At 43.4% G+C, this 17,622-nt stretch overlaps 1 protein-coding gene across 3 annotated transcripts; it reads left to right on the top strand.

Annotated features, from left to right (window-relative positions):
• Positions 1–13,048: 13,048 nt before the first annotated feature.
• Positions 13,049–17,199, top strand: LOC104591227 (uncharacterized). 3 transcript variants are annotated; one of them, XM_088890815.1, is made up of 3 exons: positions 13,049–13,729; positions 15,014–15,032; positions 15,080–17,199. In XM_088890815.1, the coding sequence occupies exon 3, from the start codon at positions 15,141–15,143 to the stop codon at positions 16,893–16,895; it is 1,755 nt and encodes a 584-aa protein (XP_088746941.1). In that variant the 5' UTR covers positions 13,049–13,729; positions 15,014–15,032; positions 15,080–15,140; the 3' UTR covers positions 16,896–17,199. The 3 variants fall into 3 exon arrangements, with proteins under 3 accessions (XP_088746941.1, XP_088746940.1, XP_088746939.1); XM_088890814.1 differs by lacking the exon at positions 15,014–15,032 and having other exon boundaries at positions 15,101–17,199; XM_088890813.1 differs by having other exon boundaries at positions 13,051–13,729; positions 14,919–17,199.
• The last annotated feature ends 423 nt before the right edge of the window (positions 17,200–17,622 follow it).

Below are 17,622 nucleotides of genomic sequence, written 5' to 3'. Positions count from 1 at the left end.
GGCCTGGGCTGCTCGTTATAAAAAAACTATATTTTGCTTAAGGCCCAACGGCCCAAGGTCTATGGTGGTCTGCCTTTGGCGAGGCTGCCCTGGCCTGCTTTTGGTAGGGCGTTTTGGTCTGATATGACCTTTTTGACCCATTGAGGTCTTTTTTGTTTGGCCATGGCTTGTCTTAGAGTGAGTGTGTGGATATTGAGGCACATTTGTACATTTTGTGGTTTTTTTTTTTCGCTATTCTACCATATGGCCATTATCTTGCCCTTGTTCGTCTTGATCGCACCTCGACTATCTTTGTAGTAAGGCTTCTTCTCAAAGAGCATCATCCACTGCAAGGGAATTTTCGGCAAACAACTTTTTGGTCAAATTCAATCTTGTTTCCAGTCAATCAATTCGAGGGGAAGTACTAAGAAAATGAGGAAAATTGAATTTTCGTCAAACAACTTTTTTGGCCAAATTCTATCTTGTTTCAACTTTCCAGAGTCAACATCAATTTGAGGGGAAGTAGAAAGAAATCATCAATTTTAAGAAATCACCGGTTTCTGAAAAATCAGTGAAGAGGAATCGGCATCACCGGTTCCAAACACCATCTTAATTTGATGTTTCTGTTTCGAAATTTTGTTTTATTTTCTCTTAATTTTCCTGCTCGGTTGTTTGCTATTATGGTGGAATCTAACTTTTTTGATTTCTTGGGTTCTTTGCTGACTGGAATTTGGCTTTTGGGTAATCTGCGATTCCCTATAAAGTGTATTTGACAAATTGCTAACAAATCTATAGCATCACCTTCAATCACCACTTGTGTGAGCTTGCCTTCAATCACCACTGCTCTGAGAGTGGCAGCGCCATCAACACTTATTTTGAACACATTCACATCTCACTTCAGGTGGGGGTCCAACTAATATGTAGAGCACAGGAGGGGGAGGTGGAGATCTGCTGCAGTAGATTCCTGTAAATAGATGAGAGAAATCTGGTTTTGAATCCTCGTTATGGTGTGCATGTGGGATCCGGGACTGTTTGATTGAAGATTACTTCATCTCAAACCTTCTATATGGTCCATGCCCCATGGATGGATGGCAAAAAGCATATATAACCACCACTAACATCAATACTAACTTGCAAACATATGTTTCCAATAGACGAAAGTAACTGCTTAATGTCAGAACTTTCTTCAGCTATAATGTGGTAATTGCTTAATTTGCTGCACTAGTGGGTATGCTTCATCTCTCTAGTCACTTAGTACTTACATATATAGGGAATATTGCTATAGATTTATGGCTTCTAGCTAGTTCCGATTGATGAGTAACTAGATGCATGCATTGCCATTCATAACCCTTAGCTTCGAACCTCAATCTTTTTAATGGTCATTCTAGTCATATCCACAAAATGCTGCATTTTATTGTGAATTTACCAATCAAAAAAAAAAAAGCTGTTCTATTTTAATGTGAGCCACATGAAAGCCTTCCTTCTACTCTTAGCTGAAAAGGAAAAGAGTAATCTTGAACCATTTGTTGGGAGAGGCATGGTGAATGGTGCATATTATCCTTTTTTTTTTGGGTTTGAGGGGAACTTTAGAATAGAATGATATGGCAATGGTTCTCTACTGGTGTGCTAAACAACTGTAATTGTTGACGGAACAAATTATTTACCAACAATTGGGAATGTAAGGGCCCCATTTCGTTTGCGGGAAAAGGGCTTTGGAATTAGAATTGAAATGGGCTATTTCGATTCCAACTGTTTGATTGGATGGAATCAGAATTCTATTCCTATTTTGGCCTTTATTTGAGGGAATGATCATTCTGTCCCTTTCTTAGAAATGAAATCCTATTCCTATTGATTTCAATTTCTATTCCCATTCCTGTCTGAATCAAACATATTATAGGAATGAACCATTCCAATTACAATTCTGGAGGATTTTGATTCTGATTCTAATTCTGGTTCCAACTATGGACCAAACAGACCCTAAATAACTTTTGGTTAATCATTTGGAACCTTTGAAGCTTTATATGCTCCTTTATGCCCTTTGACATATAACTTCACTGGAATACTTGTCATTGACCTTAGCTATTCTTTCACCAACCATCATGTAAGCTTCTGGTTGAATACTCTGCCATAAACCGTAGCCTCTAGATTTTCTTGCTTCCGCCCCCCTCCCAACCCCAAACTTCTATCGTTATTCCTTTCTCTCTTTCCTTCAATCTTTCTTTACTCTGGTTATTGCTCTTTTGATTTAATTTAACAAATTAAAAGATTGATTTTCCAACTGCTTCCTGTGCATCACCTAAGTAGGGAATTCTTGTTGCAAGGAATTTACTAATCCATTTTTAACTGATAAAACTAGATGAAGTTATTTTTCACATGCCCAGTCAATCTACCCTTCAGGTTATATATTCTCGTAATGCAACTTGAAAGGGAAAAAGGGATTTGTAGTTTTGTACCTCTTGTGGGGAAGTCATGGTAAATATATATATATAGAGAGATAGAGAGAGAGAGAAATTATATATGATTTTTTATGAACATTTTAAACTTATGAAGTTAAACTTGCTCGTTTATTATGCTGATGTACCATGGCATTATCTAAGGCAGGAAACAGTGATGAAGCTCAAGATATCTCAATTCCAAGATGTTTCTTGCAGGAGGTGGTGGTGATATTGACACAATGATAAATGGAGTCATCAAACAGAATCTCAAATTCATTCCAAAAGTTGTAGAGTGAAGCTGTGTAAATTGAAGCAAAGCAATTTGTATTTAAGATCATTCCTGTTAATTAATATTCTTCAATTTATTAATTCATTAATTTATTCTTTATTCCTTCCTTTTATTTTTGATTTTTTTTCCCTCTAATGAGATTTTTCAAAAATCAGTGATTTCTGAGATCACCTATTTCTCAGGAATCAAAGAAATTGCTTGTTTAGTACCATTGTTGTCATGCCAGTCGATTTCTCAGAAATCTATTATAAGTTTGTTTGATAGTGAATTAGTGATTTATCAGCGACGATTTTTGTGTTTATGGGAACTATCTCCCCTATTTATGTCAGATACCACATCATTAAAAAATAATCGAAATCAACCCAAAATGATGATTATCATCATTTTTGATAACTGATCTACTGATTTCTAAGAAATTGGGCCAACCAAACACTAAAATAATTCACGATTTTGAAAATTCTGATGTGGTGTATGATGAAGGGTGATTTGGCATGACTTAATAAATAAAGGTCACGTGAATGCGATCTGCCCGAAGGATGATAACTCAACAAAAGGAGTCTAGTCAGTGGTTTTTAGAGCTCGAGTATTCGGTCACTTTGGCACAAAGCCACCTCGGGATAAAGTCACCTTAGCATAGAGGCACCTCAGTACCTAATCCAGTTCAGGGCCCAAGAACCGAAGTGACACGTAATTGACTCCAGAAGCTTCCAGGCAGATTCTGAACCTCACAGGGTCATGCCGCGTAACGGCTGGCCTTATCCTCTCCCCGCCCGAATTGGGCAAAGACGATAGACTTCATTAACTGATACGTTACTCTCCAACTAAAGCGGAAACGGTTCTTATCCACTAAGGCCGAAGATCTGAGAATCGTTTCGTGAGACACACGACAACTCAGCTATATAAGGGCAACAACCCCTCCAGGGCCCAGGTACATGCGATTATTTGCTCATTAGTACACTTATCATTCAGTTTTCAACTCGCAATACTAACTTAAGCATCAGAGCGACCTCGCCAGGTTAGCCATCCTGGGTTCTCTGAGCTTCATTGTTTTGCAGACCGAACCAGCTCGCCACACAGCCAAATTCCAGGTCATCCTCTAGCTAGGAGCATCCAGATCGTGCACCATCATTTGGCGCCGTCTGTGGGAACCGATCGAAAGGTCATTGCAACCTCTATCTTACTCTCAATGGACTCCTCCAGCAACACCGAGAAAGGTGAACGTCACCGGGGGGCAAGATCAGCAATTAACTCTCCCTCAAGGTCCCATGGTGTGTATTAGTCAGTTTACCATTTCCCTCACAGCTTCGGGGGTCCCATCACTGTCTGTACCACAGATAACCCCGCAAGTGAGTGTCCCGCTCTCCCGGGTGGGCACCGCCTTCTCAGAGCCATCTGTGATTCCCCTAGGGTTGGACACTCTCAGTTCGATGACCTGATTCAATGTGTCCAGACGATGCAGATCTAGATGCAACAAGTCTAGCAGTTCCAACAATACTTCCTCTACTAGTGGCAATTTCCACCCTTACACCCAAGCCTGCATAGATCCACACAGGATGCCCGCCAATCCCCCTATCGGGGTGAGGGGACATCGTAGGTACCAGTACTTCCTAGGAACCAAACTCCACCACAAGGTAGGACGAATAGACAGTGCACTTCCCCAGTCTCTCAGAGGGGGAACCCGGGAGACAGGTCTGAAGTTAACCACCTCGACAGAGCCATCCAACCGCAACACTCGTGACTTGAGAACAATAGGTCGCGAAGAGAAGGTCATCAGCTCAGAGCCCAGGGCGCAGACTCGAGGCAAGCCCCCTCCACACGTCACCATGACCAACATAGGCTTCATAACCAGGAGGAGTCAGTGAGAAGAAACCCCGATCCACCTCGCGAGAGAACTAGGATCGAGGTACTGTACCAAACTGAGGTCAACAACACCAATACCAAGCCGGTGAAGAAGCAACAGCGACGGCGTCACAAGACTCGTCACTCTTCAACCAGAAACAATCTGCTAACAAAGCCCAGCCAGCTAGTGGAGTGGACCAAAGAAAGAGAATAGGTGAGCTCGGTGGCCACGAAGACTGCGCCTGCTTTGCTGAGCCGGCCATCCCCCTGTCACCCGAGCTTCTAGGGGCCCCGATGCCAAAGGACTTCAAGGTCCCCCCTCTAGATAAGTATGATGGGTTGTTCGACCCCAATGACCACGTGGATGCCTTCCAGTCTTAGATGCACCTCGCTGGGGCTGACGAAGCCTACATGTGTGTGGCCTTCTCCACTACATTCGGAGGAGTAGTTTGGACCTGGTATAGGAATCTCACATCGAGCTCCATCAAGAGTTGGGCTTAGTTTGCCAACCTATTCACGACACACTTCATTGCCAATAAGAAGTGACCGAAGTCACAGGAGAGCCTTCTGAATGTGGTGTAGAAGGAAGGAGAGTCTATCAGAAGCTACATTAAGCGCTTCAATGAGACGTGCTTGCAGATACCATACCTCGATCCGGCGGTGCGCCTCACTGCAGCAAAGAAGGGGATCACCCACAAAGAGTTCAAGTGGCACGTGGTAGTAAACAAATCGAAGAACATCACCGAGTTCCTCAAGCTAGCTGATCAATTCATCGGCACCGAAGAGGAAATCAACCAGAAGATTGACAATCCACTGGGTGAAAAGAGGAAGAGAGAAGACGAAGGGACAAGTAATGGCAAGCAAAAAAGAAAGAAAAGTAAGTCCCCAAGCAGGAAAAGAAGCAAATCCCCATGTTCGAGAAGTAAGTCCCCCTCGCACGGCTACAAGTCAGATTGGTGTTCCAGGACCCCTCCATTAGAGCGAACTAACTACATCCCCCTTAACGCAAAAAGATGAAAGATCCTAATGGCTATTAAGGACTCCTCCATCGTCAGATGACCACCCAGGCTAAGGAGAGATCCAACAACAAGGAACCCGAACGTCTACTACCACTTCCACCGAGATCACGATCACAACACGGAGAATTGCAGGAATCTCCATGACGAGATCGAGGAGCTCATCCACCACGGGTACTTGAAGAATTACATCATGCGGGAAGAGAGAGGGTAGGGAGACCGACAGGGAGACCAGAGAAGGAACGCCCCCAAGACTAGCAAGTAGAACGAGTAGCCACCTTGGTAGTTACCAAAGGAGAGACCAGTCCGCAGTGTGATCAATATGATCACCGGCATGTCCATCATTGTGGGGTGCACATCAGCAGCAGGGAGGACATCAGTCCATGAGTTGGAGAACGAAGGCGAAAACCCGCCAAAGTGACCTCGGCTCGAAGAACCTATCTATTTCATCGAGGACGATGAGCGCAGGATTCAATATCCACACGGTAATGCCTTAATCGTGAAACTTAGAATCAACGACTTCGAAGTGAAGCGAATTCTAGTGGACTCGGGCAGCTCGGTGGATATCCTCTTCAAGGAGACCTTCGAAAAGTTGCAGTTACAACGGAGCAACCTGAAGCCAACAAACACACCCTTAGTAGGGCTTCAGTAGAGAAGAGGTCAGACCCCTTGGTCGGGTCATAGTACTAGTGGAGGCAGGCACATGGCTGAACGTTGTACGATTCAAGCACACTTTTCTGATGGTCGTGACTCCATCCCCCTACAATGCGATCATAGGTCGGCCTATCACACACATTCTACATGTGATAGTGTCCACTTATTACTTAGCGATGAAGTTCCAAATTGATTACGGTGTGGGGGTCATGCAAGGTGACCAGCTCGAATCCTGTAAGTGCTACGTGACCGCCCTAAAAGGAAATGCAATGCTGGCGGAGGACATCAAACTCGAACAACCAGTGGAGCATACAGAGGAGCGAGTTGCCTCGACAGAAGAAATGATCCACATACCGGTTTTTGAGACCGAGCTGACCAAAACTCTTCAGATCGGTGCCTTGATCAACGAACCGCTCCAAACTCAACTTGTAAGTTTGTTACTAAAAAATCTAGACATCTTTCCTTGGTCCGCGGCGGAGATGCTCGGAATCGACCCTAAAATAACTCACAAACTTAATGTGGACCCTCTAGTCAAACCAGTAAGACAAAGAAAATGCAACCTCGCCCCAGAGCGGTGAAGGGTAGTCGATGAGGAGGTCGAGAAGCTCCTTGCCACAGACTTCATCAGGGAAGTCCATTACTCGAGCTAGGTCGCCAACCCGATATTGGTGAAGAAGGCCAATGGCAAGTGGGCATGTGTGTTGACTGCACCGACCTAAACAGAGCCTGCTTGAAAGATTGCTTCCCACTGCCCAACATTGACTGCCTAGTAGACGCGACCACGGGGCACGAGTTGCTAAGTTTTCTGCATGCCTACTCCGGCTACAACCAAATTAGGATGGACCCTACTGACTAGGAAGACCGCATTTATAACCGAACTCGGGCTATATTGTTATAAAGTTATGCCCTTTGGTTTGAAAAATGCTGGGACAACGTTCTAGCGACTTGTAAATAAAGCTTTTGAGCCATTGATCGGCAATAAAGTGGAATTTTATGTTGATGAGATGGTAGTGAAGACCCAATTTTTGAACTCTTTATTAAATGATTTAAATGATGTTTATCAAATTTTAAGGAAGTATAATATGAAATTAAACTTGAACAAGTGTGTTTTTGAGATCACGTCGGGTAAATTCCTAGGTTACATAGTGAACCAACGAGGCATCGAAGCTAACCCAAAAAAAATTAAAGCTATTTTAGATATGAGACCACCTCAGAAAATAAAGGAAGTCCAAAGGCTGACTAGCCAGGTAGCCGCCCTAGTCCGGTTCATGTCTAAGTCAGTGGGTCGATGCTTGCCTTTTTTCAAGGCAATAAAAAAGAACGAGTACTATGAATGGACCAAGGAGTGCCAGCTCGTGTTTGATGAGCTGAAGAGGTACCTAAGTACTGCATCGGTTCTAACCCAACCTGAAGAAGGAGATGAGTTAAAGCTGTACCTCTCTGTGAGTGATGAGGTAGTCAGCTCGCTACTGATCAAAGAGGTAAACTGGGTCCAACGACCCATCTACTATGTTACTAAAATTTTGTAGGATGTCGAAACCAGGTATCCCAAGATCGAAAAGCTAGCATACGCATTGGTCATAGTAGCCCGGAAACTATGCCCATACTTCCAAGCCCACACTATCGTCGTCTTCACCAACAAACCCTTGAGATAGATTTTGCTCAAGCCTAAGGTGTTTGGAAGATTAACGAAGTGGTCCATCAAACTAAGCAAATACGACATCCGGTTTGAGCGCCACCCAACAATCAAAGCCCAAGTCTTGGCGGATCACCAGTCCGTGGGCTTTTGCTTAGTAGCGAAACTTGGTTGTGGTAGTAGATTACTTTACGAAGTGGGTGAAGGCCCAACCCTTGATAACCATCACAACTCGCAACATACAAAACTTCTTCTAGAAAAACATAGTGTGCCGCTTCAGACTACCTCGGGTGTTGATATCCAATAACGGGAAGCAGTTCGAAAACATCAAGTTTTGGAACTGGTGTGCCGAGATGGAAATCCAGCAAGGTTTCACATCGGTGGCACACCCGCAAGCGAACGGACAAGCTGAAGTAACAAACAGTGCAATTCTTTATGGACTGAAAGCTCGCCTGGCCTAAGCTAAGGGATTGTGAGTAGATGAGTTGCCTAGTGTCCTTTGGGCCTACCGAACTACCATCAAGACCGCGACTGATGAAACACCCTTCAACCTCACATATGGTACAGAGGCAGTGATCCCAATAGAGATTGAAGTGCCAACATTGCGACTCGAGGCTTACGATGGGGAAGAAAACAATGACGAGCTTCATACCAAGATGGACCTGTAGAAGAGGTATGGGACTTGGCCTACATTCGGACAACGGCTTAACAACAAAGATTAGCTCGGTACTATAACGTCCGGGTGAGGAAATGATAGTTTTGTGTCGACGACCTAGTCCTCCAGAAGGTTATGGTACCAAAGCCCGACGTGGGTAAGCTCGGACCGAATTGGGAAGGTTCGTAACGCGTAAGACGGGTGTTTAGGGAAGGCACATATGAGCTTGAGACCATGGAAGGGAAGTAAGTACCTCAAGCCTAGAATGTCAACAACCTAAGAAGATACTACCTATGAGTCACAACTTTAGAGCAATTGAGAATTTACCAAGTCCACAAGACTACCAAACTAGAGAGAAGACCTTAAGTCACTCCCAAAAGCCTAAGGGCTATAGTGTTGAGCTGACAAAAGACCTCAGCACGGTGTAAGACCTAGTCGCCTCTCCGACATGAGTAGAGAAGTCTTTGTTGCCTCTTCGGCATAGACTGTTTAAGACCCGGTCACCTCTTCAACACGGGCTCATTAAAACCCAGTCGCTTTGGCATAGGTAAGGCAAAGTAGATCGGGTGCAGACAGGTCGGGCATGCACACCCTACAGTGTCTGCTCACTCCAACATACAATAACGACTACTCCTATTTGAGTTTGGGAATAATCTATACTTAGAAAAATTTTGCTCCTATATGTTCTAGCTCATGAGTTCGGGAGTGATCTACACTTAGACAAATTTTGCACACAAAAAGTTTTGCAAAATGATTGTATTTCATTGATAAGATGCTTCAAGTACATAGTAAAAAAAAAAGAAGGAAGATTACAACCGTTTAGCCGAGCTTGGAGGCTCGAGACATCAAGTATTTACAAAGGGGGGGTCCAAGAAAAGAGGCATCAGTCAGTTCAAGGCTCCTCATCCCCAACAGAGGCTTCAACAGGCGGATTTGTCTCCATACGGTCCTCGGCGGCATCGGTCTCCTCTCCCTCTCCCGCCGTCTTGTCATTGAGAAGGTTGTCATCGCTCTCTGCCTCGAATTCCAGATCCTTGGCGGCTTCAATGGCCATCTCCTTGGTGATCTTGGAAGTGGTGATGGCGCTGAGGTCGAGGTGGGAAAATTCACACCAGGTCAACCACCTACTGAGCTTAAACCCCTTGCGGTAGCCCGCTGTCCTAGCCTCGACCAACCTCTCTCGAAGCTCCGCCGAAGACTTATACTCCTCGACCGCCTTGACCTTGGCCTCATCCATCACCCAAAGCAGGATTTCAGTATGCTCCTTCACAAGAGCCTCGAGGTTCTCATTCTCCCTCTTTAGTGCCACCTCGCGCTTCTCGAGCTGCTTCTTCTCTGCCTCGAGCTCCTTCTTCTCCGACATCAGCATAGTCAATAGTTCCTTCTTAGCTCGTGCGTCATTTTTCAATTGGCTGATCACGCTGTGAGCTAAGTTGAGCTTGGAGTGGGTACTTCGGGAGGATTCCTCGGCTTCAAGAGCTTGCTTTAAATTCACTTTGGACTGGTAGGCCAAGGCGTGAATAGAGGAGTTCACCTACCAAAGGAAGAAGACAAGTATTAGTATGAAGAAAAATCTAAGTATCAAGTAACTTGAAGGCTAAGTACGTACCACCATATGGTGCATGGCTGTTCGGGCCCCGAGCTAAGCAACCGACAAGTTAGCCCAATGAGCGATCTCCTCGGCAAACACCGCATCCTTGCTCTTGAGAAGGCCAAACTTTGGATTCAAAATGCTCCAAACTGAAGTATCGCTGCCTGACGAAGTGGTGGTCGTTGGTATAGGCTAAGGCTCTGAAGACGTGGTCTCCTTGGGCACGCGGGGTGGAGTGGCCTTGCCTGGGTCCTCCTCAACTAAGTCAATCACGGGAGGCTGTTCAGCAATGGGTTGGTGTTCGGGGGCAGAGGCAACGACTTCAGAGGTGGTGGTCTCGGTATGGAGGCGAGCCTTCTTAAAGGCCCTCTTCTTCTTCTTTCCCTTCTACATGCTCTCGAAGAGCTCGTCGGCCGGGATGTCATCCATGGAAACCGTGACAAGTGATGAACTAAGTTAGATACAACACCAAAGTAAAACAAACAGGAAAAAAGTACAACAGTTAGCGACCTACCAGGAGGGATCATACCGGCTTGCACGAGCTTCTTCTCGGTCATGAAGTTTACAAACTTCAGGCCGAGCTTCGCCCAAGATCGGACCTCCTCCCTTGTCTTCGGGTCTGGTCTGATGTCGGGGTCCTAGATGGCTACCCTCCAGTGAGTCGATAAAGGCCACCCCTCTGTGTTATGGACCACAAAGTAGCGTCTCTTCCAGGCCGGGACCTTGTTAGGGAGCTCGTGCAACAGCTTGTACCCGGGGCGAGGAGACATATAGTAACTTTTTCTGTGCTCGGGTAAAACACAGGACGCGTTCTTTTTTATGGAAAGGATCAAAGAGAAGATGTCGAGGTCTAGAGGTCGGCTGTAGTTGTGGAAAAGGGCAATGGTACCTACGATGTTATGAATGGAGTTCGAATGTAGCTGGTCTATGGCAATGTCAAAGAACTTAATGACTTCAATTATGAAAGGGTGGAGTGGAAGACGCAGCTCGGCTACGAGCTGCTCCTCAAAGACCACGATCCCGTCATGACCGTGATCCCAAGGAAAGTTGCCTAAGGGAATACTGTATATGAGGTCACTAGGAAGTTTGTACTAAGCTAGCTACCAGAGATAGGAGTCTATCCACTGTCATAGTAGATGGACCGAAGTTGTCCGGCAGGCGACCTCGGTGTGAGGTGGAGGTCGACCTACCAGAGGCCTCTCGCTCTCGCCGAGGTGAGTCCACCTCAGACGGATTGGAGTCCACATCCTATGATGAAGTGCCCACCTCGATAGGATGAGGCTCTACGGCCTGTGCTGAGGTTCTCACCTCAGCCCTAGCGGACTCACCGCTCCCATCTAAAAGGCTATCTAAGCTAAGGCTGGACATACTAACAGAAAGGACAACGAAATTGAAAGCAAAGGAAGGCAAACTCACCAAAGGAAGACCGAATAGACCAAGACGACTTTGGACCCAGGAATAGCTAACACCGAGTTGGGATACTTGAACGCAACCTCAAGGACTCTGGATTCGCGGTTTGTGGCAAAGAAAATGGGCCCTTCGGCCCCTATTTATAACCAGTATATCCGGGAATCAATGGCCGAGATCTACACGATCCAAACGGCTCCTAGGAAAATCGATTATGCGCTTACCGAGGTTGAAATCAGTTTAGCACGCATTTTGATGTCCGCAGAGGCTATAATCGGCTTGACATCTGCGCGTACCTGATACGCAATCTAGGTCACTTCTTGTTGAGCCAAACTATCGAACAGGTCCAACCAACGATCTGCCCTCCGTATCACCTAGATTTTGTGCCAAATCCACCTGGGCTCGTCATAAACTCCCCGCGCCAGGTCAGGACCCCCAGCACAAGGAATGTGGGGCAATTGATAAAGAGTGATTTGGCACGACCTAATAAGTAAAGGTCACGTGGATGCGATCTACTCGAAGGATGACAACTCAACAAAAGGAGCCTAGTCAATGGTTTTTAGAGCTCGGGTGTTCAGTCACCTCGGCACAAAGCCACTTCGGGATAAAGTCACCTCGGTACCTAATCCAGTTTGGGGCCCAAGAATCGAAGTGACAAGTAATCGACTCCAAAAGCTCCCTAGCAGACTTCGAACCTCCAGAATCGAAGTGACACGTAATTAACTGATATGCTACTCAACAACTAAAGTGGAAACGGATATCATCCACTAATGCCGAATATCCCAGGACAGTTTCGTGAGACACACAACAACTTAGTTATATAAAGGCAACAATCCCTCTAGGGCCCAGGTATGTGCAATTATTTGCTCACTAGTACACTTAACATTCAACTTTCAACTCGCAATACTAACGTAAGCATTGGGGCGACCTTGCCGGATTAGCCACCCCAGATTTTCTGAGCATCATTGTTTTGCAGATCGAACCAGCTCACCACACAGCCAAATTCCAGGTCATCCTCCAGCTAGGAACATCTAGATAGCGCACCATCAGTGCCGATTTCTGAAAAATCAACATCAATCCCAAACTCCACAAATAATTTACGTTCCAATTGAAAGAAATCGATTCAATGAAAGCTTTCTCCTTTTTTTCTTCCTTTCTAATTTATCGAGGCCCACAATTACTAGAACTAATTACGAAAAAATAGGGATACACACGATGCAGAATTCTGAATTCCAGCCCCCGCTACAACTAGTCCACTCCCCCTATAAACCACATCTGCCCGTGAAATTGACATCAATTCACGGTCAGGATGCATTCGCCCTGTACTTTGGGCCTAGAAAATTCTGATCTGCACTGATTGGTACTTCTCCCAATTAATTATTGCCGCATGGTCTTTAAGAGCCCATTTTCATGGCTAAAGCACGTGGTTGGCAACAAAGTTTTTTCAACTTTCATCGTTCTTGTAGATACTGACGAAGTGCACAGAGAATCGGCTGTTCGGACTCAAGCCTCCGATCTCTTCCTTTGTGCATAACAATCATAAGAATCTACTCAGTGGACATGTCCTTGCATCTCAGTGGTGAATATGGGCCGTTCTTTAAATTATGATAAGGGGCAATAACCTAGTCACCCGGAATTTTCAGGCCGGGCCGCTGAGATGAGCTGAGGCTGAGCTGCAATGATCACCGGAAATTGATCTCAAGCCTCCAAATCTCCTTTCTCTGCTCGACAAATAATCCTAGTCCTACTATCACATCGTCGCTATCATCTTGTGGGGCCGCTATGGCACTCAAAAGTAAACCACGCCACTGCTCAAATGAGAGCACGGGATCCATCTTCTCATCAAACATCTGACCAGCCAATTCGTTAATCGTCAAGGTGCAATAAACAAACAATTACCTCTCTATGTAGTCTATTTCAAATTTTTTTGTTGACTGAACTACCCTTGAATTTTACTATAATGACTATCTTGCCCTCATGGTGACCTAATCAACCCTAATCTTTCGTTATAATGCCGAGAGGGTTCTCTTTTTTTCGACTTTCCCTTTCTCTCCTTCTTCGTTTTCTTCAGTCCTTTCATGGCGAAAATCTCTTTGTTTTCCTGTAATCGAAGATTTCCATGGCGTCTCGTGATCTAAATCTATATGCCTTTCAGCTCATCTAGCTTTCTGTTCCCGTGTAGCATACTCTTATAGTCTTATCGTGGGCTTCGAGGCCTGGTATTCGAGGTAAGTTGAAAACGATGATGTAGAGTTTTTCATTCCTTTGGTTTTTAATTCTTGTCTAAGCACTTCTATCTTATTCTGGTTTGCCTCTGCTGTTAGATTTGATATATTAATCTTAGATAGAGGCCTTTTTTTTTCTTTTTGTGAAATCTCTTATATAATTTGGGATTTTTTTGGGGGTGTTTCCTTTCCCATATTTTTCTCTTCTTATTTTCGAAGGAAAATAGGAAGGAAAAAACAGGCTTTAATTCCTATGGTGCTCATATGCTAAAATAAATACCGGTCTTTTACCATTATTTCTGTTTTTTCAATCTTTAATAAGATAACTTTTTCGTTGTATGTTTAATTGTCTTTACTACCTAATTTTAACTTTTTCAGTAATTAGTCTCCTTATGAAATCAAGATCTCTCAAGCTTTTCTTTTTTGCTAGTTTTTTTTTTTTTTTCTCTCTCCCCTTGGGCATGTCAGTTATTTCTGTTTTGTTAATTAAGTTTTCTTTTTTTTTATTAGTTGTTTTGTTAGTTAAGTTGTTCAGATTACTAACAACCAATTCTATGGAAGAACCAAAGTCATTTTTTGCCGTAAGGAACCAAAGTCTTCTTCCTTCAACTACAGAAATTGATATTGAGGAAAATTTAAACGGCATCTTTGTTTTCAGAACTGTAAAAACAGTTTCCCATAGGCTCTTGATACCGCATAATGGCAGATAAGGGTCTGTTTAGTCAGCTGGCACCCAAATAGTTAGGGTCAAGGCTGAGCTTGAGACACGGTCTCTAAAGTAGAACCGAGATACAATATCTGTAGCTCCAGATTGATTCATGCCATGATTGGATAAGCACATGCTTTAAAATGATTACTTGTTTAGGAAAAACAGATGGCTTTTCATCTTTGATGAACAGCGCTACTGCAATAAAGTTCAATTATGTACTATTATATGTATAATTAATAATTGATACGACTATATGATGTCTCAGACCATTTTATGTTTTGCCTGTTGCTTTTTTTTTTTTTTTGTCTATTGTGTTTATCTGGTTTCCCAAAGATTGTAAAAAAAAAAAAAAAACAAAAGAAGAAAAGGAAGGAAAAAAAAATCATACTTAATTGACCTGATTTTGGGTCTCAAGTTATCCTCACTGTGGTCCACTTGGTTTTAGGGTATTAATACATTGCTTGCATATTTATTCATAATTAGGTGTCATGAATGATTACTTGCTGAAGTCTAGCTTCTTCCTTACAAGTAAATGCTTTGCTGCACTGCTGGCTGATGTAAAAGCGGTTTTCTTGCAGTGGGTTGGATTATAACTTGGAAGGTCTCTTTAAGAGCCGTATATCAGAGTTTTGCACAGTGTGTTGCACTCAATTATTTTTATGTAGATGTTCAGTACATAACATTCGAACTGGTGTACTTCTGGATATGGAAGATTATAACTTTGTTGTTGGTCAAGAATTCTCTGATGTCAAGGCTTTCCGGAGAACAATCAAAGAGGCTGCTATTGCCCAGCATTTTGAGCTTCGGATAATAAAGAGTGATTTGATTCGCTACTTTGCAAAGTGTGCAACTGAAGGTTGTCCATGGCGCATCCGTGCAGTTAAACTTCCTAATGTCCCAACATTTACAATAAGGAGCCTTGAAGGGACACATACTTGTGGCAAAAATGCACAGCATGGCCATCACCAGGCATCTGTAGATTGGATTGTGAATTTTATAGAGGAGCGACTGCGGGATAACATGAATTACAAGCCGAAAGATATATTGCAAGACATCCACAAACAATATGGGATCACCATTCCATACAAACAAGCTTGGCGGGCCAAGGAACGGGGGCTTGCAGCAATTTATGGATCTTCCGAGGAAGGTTATTGCCTCCTTCCTGCATATTGTGAGCAAATAATGAAAACTAATCCTGGAAGTATTGCACAGGTTTTCACTACAGGAGCTGATAATCGATTTCAACGCCTCTTTGTTTCCTTCTATGCATCCATCTATGGTTTTGTGAATGGTTGCTTACCCCTTATTGGGCTTGGTGGAATCCAGCTGAAAAGCAAGTACCTTGGCACCTTACTTTCAGCAACATCATTTGATGCTGATGGTGGGTTGTTTCCACTTGCTTTTGGTGTTGTTGATGTCGAAAATGATGAGAGCTGGATGTGGTTTTTGTCGGAATTGCATAAGCTTTTAGAGTTGAACACTGAGACCATACCTCAGCTTACATTCTTATCAAATGGACAAAAAAGTATCATAGATGCAGTGAGAAGGAAATTCCCAAGTGCATCTCATGGATATTGCATGCGCCATTTAAGTGAAAGCATTGGAAGAGAATTCAAGAATTCTAGGCTTGTCAATCTTCTATGGAAATCTGCCTATTCGATTACCACTATTGGGTTTAAAGAAAAAATGGCTGAAATTGAAGAGGTTTCTGCAGAAGCTGCCAAGTGGGTTAACCAAATTCCAGCTTCCCGTTGGGCACTAGCATACTTTGAAGGAACAAGGTTCGGTCATCTCTCATCAAATATTGAGGAGTTCAACAGATGGATTCTTGAAGCGCGAGAGTTACCCATAATCCAAGTGATTGAGCGAATTCACAGTAAACTGATGGCTGAGTTTGATGAACGGCGTGCCAGAGGCATGTCTTGGATGTCGGTACTTGCACCATCTGCTGAGAAACGCATGGCAGAAGCAATTAATAATGCATCTGGCTACCAGGTCCTTCGATCAGATGAAGTAGAATTTGAAGTAATATCTGCTGAACGATCAGACATTGTGAATATTGGGACCCGACGTTGTTCTTGTCGCGATTGGCAACTATATGGCTTGCCATGCTCCCACGCTGTTGCAGCACTCATCTCATGTAAAAAAGATGTGTATGAATTTTCAGAGAAGTGCTTTACAGTTGCTAATTACCGTGAAACATATTCACAAATGATACATCCCATTCCTGATAAAGGTGAATGGAATAATAAGATAAGTGAGGGTTCTACAGATGAAGACAATAGAGTTGTGCGGCCACCCAAGTTTCGACGCCCTCCAGGACGACCTGAAAAGAAGCGACTTTGTGTAGAGGACCTTAATCGGGAGAAGCATACTGTGCATTGTAGTCGGTGTAACCAAACCGGACATTATAAGACAACATGCAAAGCAGAGATTATTAAGAGTATAGAACAATTCTAGGGTGTTGTTAACTTTGAGCTGAGTCATATATAGATCTCTTGAATACTAGTGGTTCTCACAGATTTAGTGTCGTATGTTGAAGCCATGCTCCATGCTTACCATTTACATAATGTAAAATTAGAAATATCTAGTGTAAATGAGAATTCCCCACTGTATCCTAATCTTAATGTATTTGAAATCAACATTAGGAATTTTAACTAGTTATTTATGGCTATAGTCGGATTACTGTTGTCATCCCATTTCGGACCCAAGAACTATAATTTTGGGTTTTAGGTATATGTATGGAAAAAATATTACAAAACCTAAATCCATTGCCTGCAACCAGTTATGATCTAATCTGAGCTCTTGCTCCAGGGTTCTTATAGGCAAGCTAAATTGAGGTTTAGTTTATTGTTGTTGTTACTTTTTATTAATATAGTTATTTTATTGTTTGGTTACTGGCCCATTACCAAAAATAACAGAAGAATATGAAGTTAATGATTTTCAATGCATTATTATTGGAAACTTGTGTTTTCACAGAATCTTGTTTCACCTTTCCATTCTGATTAATGTCTATTGTTACTTGTTGGAGCTACGAACAGATTCTGATTAATGTCTATTGTTACTTGTTAGAGCTACGAACAGATTAGAGTCGAATGGGATACACCTTTCCGTTCTGATTGACTGTATCACTTCTGTTGAGTTTAGATCAGACTCAAGTTGGATTTGGATATTGTACTTGTACACC

Source organism: Nelumbo nucifera, chromosome 6 (genome assembly GCF_055504915.1).
Source record: "Nelumbo nucifera cultivar China Antique chromosome 6, China Antique-T2T, whole genome shotgun sequence".
In the NCBI taxonomy this organism is placed as follows: domain Eukaryota; kingdom Viridiplantae; phylum Streptophyta; class Magnoliopsida; order Proteales; family Nelumbonaceae; genus Nelumbo; species Nelumbo nucifera.
The sequence above is the reverse complement of the archived record's forward strand: the minus strand, read 5'-3'. Positions and strand labels throughout refer to the sequence as shown.

Bases quoted from the DNA above. Each gene is read 5' to 3' on its own strand.
- LOC104591227 (XM_088890814.1), top strand. From the start codon at position 15,141: ATGGAAGATTATAACTTTGTTGTTGGTCAAGAATTCTCTGATGTCAAG.